The sequence below is a fragment of the Anneissia japonica genome, unplaced genomic scaffold (genome assembly GCF_011630105.1).
Source record: "Anneissia japonica isolate Jap-2015-1 unplaced genomic scaffold, ASM1163010v1 scaffold287871_len1641731_cov197, whole genome shotgun sequence".
NCBI classification, from domain to species: domain Eukaryota; kingdom Metazoa; phylum Echinodermata; class Crinoidea; order Comatulida; family Comatulidae; genus Anneissia; species Anneissia japonica.
This window is the reverse complement of record NW_022712275.1, coordinates 608,046-613,106: the sequence shown is the minus strand read 5'-3', so window position 1 is coordinate 613,106 and position 5,061 is coordinate 608,046. Positions and strand designations below refer to the sequence as shown.

The 5,061-nt window shown below is 32.6% G+C and overlaps 1 protein-coding gene across 2 annotated transcripts in view; it reads left to right on the top strand.

Moving 5' to 3' along the window:
- Positions 1-3,095, top strand: part of LOC117107769 (protein sidekick-2-like) — an 8,624-nt gene extending 5,529 nt beyond the window's left edge. Inside the window, exons 6-7 of one of the 2 annotated variants that reach the window (XR_004445282.1) lie at positions 2,294-2,454; positions 2,654-3,095. Coding sequence is in view for 1 of the 2 variants with exons in the window: in XM_033249540.1 (XP_033105431.1) it covers positions 2,294-2,340 (47 nt within the window). In the remaining variant the exon portion in view is untranslated. Of the gene's footprint in view, positions 1-2,293 lie in introns of both variants that reach the window. The other variant, XM_033249540.1, reaches the window with a different exon arrangement.
- The last annotated feature ends 1,966 nt before the right edge of the window (positions 3,096-5,061 follow it).

Below are 5,061 nucleotides of genomic sequence, written 5' to 3'. Positions count from 1 at the left end.
CTTTTAATTGCACACTGTAAATATATTAATTATATAGATCAAAAGAGCCTAATAAATATCCAATCCAAATTTCAAAATCCCAAACTCTTACGTTAAAATTCTCAGTCGCATCTTCAATAGTTCTATTGCCTCAGGTTTTTTTTTTCTCCAAATGCTCTAAAAATTGCAAAAGTAATTTAAAAAAGGGATGATGACATACACAAATTATTTGCATCAGGCTTTTTTTTGCTCGCAAGTATTTGGTAGCGTACCGAGCATTCGGTATACGAAACATGAGAAGAGCAAAATATTTCTATCGAATCTCCTGACGAAAATATCGACTCATTCTGCGAAAGGAATGACCCATCATTATATATCTTTAATCGTGCGAATACCTGTATTCCACCAGTGACTTTGAATGTTAAAAAACAGCAGTTGTTCCATAATACTTGACAGCATATCTCATTTGCTGTATCTGGATTCGGTAAAAAGTGATATTAACTCCAAGCTGATAGTATATCTTTATATATAGAATCCACATAGTTGGGTAAGAAGGCATGATTTATTAGAAAAATTGCATGAGAAGAAAGATAAACTTTGATTTGATTTGTTTAAATTTATTTACTATTTAAAGGTAATATTGCATCCTCCGTATCTAGTTACCTGTTAGTGGGAGTAGGTATTCTTTGTGTCGTCATCCTGGTGATGTCTGCAGCACTCATCTTCTTTTGCAGGTGTTTTGTTGTTTTCATAGTTTAAATACTGCGCTTCTTCTCTTGCAATAATATTTAGTCTTAATCTTATAATACATAAAGCTTACGCACTGAAACCTCAACATTGACCAATATAGCGCCATCTGATTTACTGTATATGAAAATATTGCATAACATCTGGGATGCACTGACCATGGGCAATAAATAGGACTAGCGACATCAGGAAGTCCTGTATGACAGCCTATAAGGGAGGGGATGGGGAGAAGCAAGGAATAAAAGAAGCAATGTGCCTACACTAATTATATACAATGGTTATTTATACTTGTTAAAAAACAATATGAGCTGCTGTTTGCATTGAAAATAAAACGACCTCAACTGACCGTTTGCATTACGCAGAGGATGTTTGTATTAATTAGTCAGCATTATTGTTCCAGTTTTTAAAATTCGTTCCGGTATTGAACCGAGAACTGTAATGGGACGATATGATTAAGCATTGGAAAAGATAATGATACAATATTGAAGATGGGAGACATTATATGCAGCTACGGTTTTAAATTGAATTTGCTATTATTTCATTTTCTATAACGCTTATTCTATTTTCTTATAATATGCTCTTCTAAACTACTGCCTTGAAGCGTGGCATTTTATTGAATACCAAATATCGTACTTATGATGGAAAAACCATTTTGCTGGGTCTTACGAATTTGAGTTTTGATTGTATGTAGATGTGGAGGTGCTCCTTTTGTAGTGTGACCGACTGATTCTGTAACTGACTGATAGCGCAATAGTGGATTTTAGAACTCTTAGCTATTTCTCAGACACTGGTTTACCAATTTTATTCACAAAAAAAATGGACTTGTTACGGTATGTGAGGCGTAATTTTTTATATGCATAACTTGCTTGTACTGGACATTGTTTGGGGGATTTGAACCAATGGAGCTTGTACCTTGGGGTGTGAGATTTCTTGTAGTTTAATGGTTGCATAGATCAATAGAATTATGGCTTTATACATGTAGGTCTAATAGTTGTAGTTGCTTGTAAACGCCCTGGGAAGTTATGTAATACTTAAAATGGGCACTGACATCGTGGGCAGGTCAAAGGCTTTTCGTTTGCCAGTCATTTCGCTAATCCCCAATAGAGCCTTCTTTTTTTTGTAGAGCCTTCTTTATTAAAGGCGAATGTATTGTTATTATGTGATTACGTTCCTTCAGAAAAAAAATTGAAAATGTAGGCTAGGTCTATAACATATTAATGTCACAGTACAAGTTAGATTACTGCATGCAGAATGCCGTTACAATCATTTTTTACATTATAATATCTCAGCTTTCTTAGTCTAATAATCTCTCAATTATCATATTTTGCATACCGGTATTATTAAATTTTTGCGCAAAATTTGAAATATACTTGTGCTGCTATGCTGCTCTAGCAGTATGTGACAATTTGAATTTCTATGTATGGAAAGAAATATATACAACTAACAAACACTAAAATGATTAAAAATTAAACCAGTCGTTACATAAAGTAATTATAAATGTATTATGCAAATGATATTACTTATATATTATGACAGTTTTCTTTTTCTTTCTTTTTTTATTATTTAGATTCCATAATTCTAAGAAAAAAAAGAAGACGGAGCATTCCAAGGTGATAAAGTTGGAATCACTTTGTGAGGATTCAGCTTATGAAGAGTTACACACGTACATGTCAATAGAGGAAGTATACAGTAACCTGCCGTTGTAGTTTAATAATACCAGGCCTAAAGGTTAGTTAATTTTAGTCTGTACAGTTTATTATGGCAAACCATCAGTTGAACATGGGGTTCCACTTTGGCATCAGTGGCTATTCTAAAGTGCAATCCTATAATATAATATAATTGAAGAAAAAATCATAACTAACCTCTTTAAATGCATAGAAAAGAATTGTTTAGTTAAGAAATCTTGTTTTCTTTTTTGATAATTTAGGTTCTACTAAAACAGAAGAGCAAGATAACACAAAAGTTAAGTTTGACATTTTTCTGTCATGTTGAAATTCAAGATGGCCGCTTTCAAAATGTTAAAAATTCGAATATTTCAGTATAATTCCACATCTCCTTTATGTAAAGAGGTAAATTTTGATGTAATCTTTTGTTTTTGGGCTCTTTGAAGAGCCCAAAAAAACATAGTTTCAAAAGCTAGGATGGCAGCCATTTTGAAATTCAAATTCAAGATATAAGCCGCCACAAAATCCTTAAAAATCAAATATTTTGGTATGTAATTTCATTTCTCTTCGATGAAAAATGCTAAATTTGGTGTTTAAACATATGTTATTGGGCTCGCTGAGTCCAATATACATGGTTTCATAAATCTAGGATGGCAACCATTTTAAAATTCAAGATGGCCACTATAAAAACCATCGAGAATTGAATGTTTTCCACTTCTTCTCAATCAAAAATGGTCAAATAATATGTTATTGTGTCATCTGAGTTAAATAAAGATGGTTTCAAAAAGCTATGATTGCTGCCATTGAAATTCAAGATGGCCGCTAAATAGTTTATTTTTCTAATTCCCCTTTTTTAATCGAAACGGTAAAAATGTGGTGTCTAAACACACGCTATTTGTCTCTCCTAGCCCAATAAACATACTTTCAAAAAGCAAGGAGAGCAACCATGATATATAAAAAATGTATGTATATAAATATATAGGCCTAAATACATGTTATTGCAGCACATAATACATGAAGCATTATTGTATAGATTATGCGGTACCATATATATCTACCAACATCTAAGGTATATAAGTAAACATCCATCAACATGTACTGTATACGTAAACACCACTTATATTTCGAAAATCCAAATATATAAAGATGTTAAAATAATGACTACGGTAGATAGGGCTAATTAATTGTTATTTTTAATACACATGAATGTTGTACTAGTAAACGCATTATGTTTTCAGCAGAATACCGTAAAACCTCGAATAGAAGCTCAATGGGCTTAATCTCGAGAAGAACATCTCGAATTGAAGCCCCCTCTTTAGTTTGCAAAAGTTGCCTCGAAAAGAGGCCCTCAGTAACAGTACATACACTGTACATAAATTTAAAAGAAACAAAAATAAATTTAAAACACGTTTTATCTATACAGTAGTTTAGATGATTTAATGTCGGTTAATACATTTCATGATACATAATAATAATCACAGTGGCCTATCTATTGTTTTATACTGTAGTAGTAATTCCTAGAATTTACAGTATTCATTTAAACAAAAAAAAACTGACCTCTTTACATTGCAAAAGTAGCCCCGAAAAGAAGCTCATTAATAATAATAATAATAATAATAATAAAAGCCTAGGGCTTTTATTCGCGTTTTATGGTATGCTATTTATGAAGAGTGGCAGCACATCATTATTAGTATTTTGTAAGTAAGAATTTCTTTTGTACAAATCCATAAATTTAACAAAACAAGCCAGTGATATGAGACAATTATAAAGATGCAAATCTAATATCATGATTTTTCGATAATTTGGTTATCTTTTATTTTCGCTAGTATTTGGGGACGTACTGAGTATTTGGTACGACAACACGTTGGGTAGGGCAAAACATAACTCCTACAATGTTTTCCTGACGTAAATCCATATCGCTATAGCACTTGCAGTACCCGTTGCTACTAGTGGATCGGATTCATCGTTAGTCACCAAGCGCAAGCTTGCGATGAATCCGATGTTCCAAGTGTGATCGTGGTTGCTAATGGGGAGACAGGGAGCATCAGACTTCGGTGTAACAGCCATAATTGATAATACAGTCGGTTTTCCTGTTGCACAACATTTTAATTTGTACGACCATTCAATTGATGACATTAAATTTGTAATGATAGTTACAGGTTTTAAATCTCTGATAGACGTTGTGCTGGACTACAATGGATCTTAAAATTAAACACTCATAAATTTGGTATCAATAAAGATCTTGGATTCATTAACGAATACTCCACGAAATTTATCATTATTATGCATACATTTTTATTTATATATTATATTTACATAACAGTACTTTTTTTGTAATTAGCAGAATTAGACTACCCATTGTCACTATCACGATCATTATTCACTCAGTTGCTTATATTGCCGACAGTTTTGTTTATTTCTCTTGGCTCTTTGATATAGGCCATTTCACCGCCAACATTGTCTAGTGTTACCGACAGATTATTGGTTAATTGGTCACTCTTCACACTTGCTCATTAGAACATTCCCATTATTTTTAGGATTTTATTTTGTATTTCTCATTCATACGACACGACTTACGCTGAGGAAGAACACAGGCGTGTCAGAAATATTCGTCTTGAATAAATTGTATGTCTCTGTATACAAGCGTTTTATTTTCGTTTGTGTTTTATAT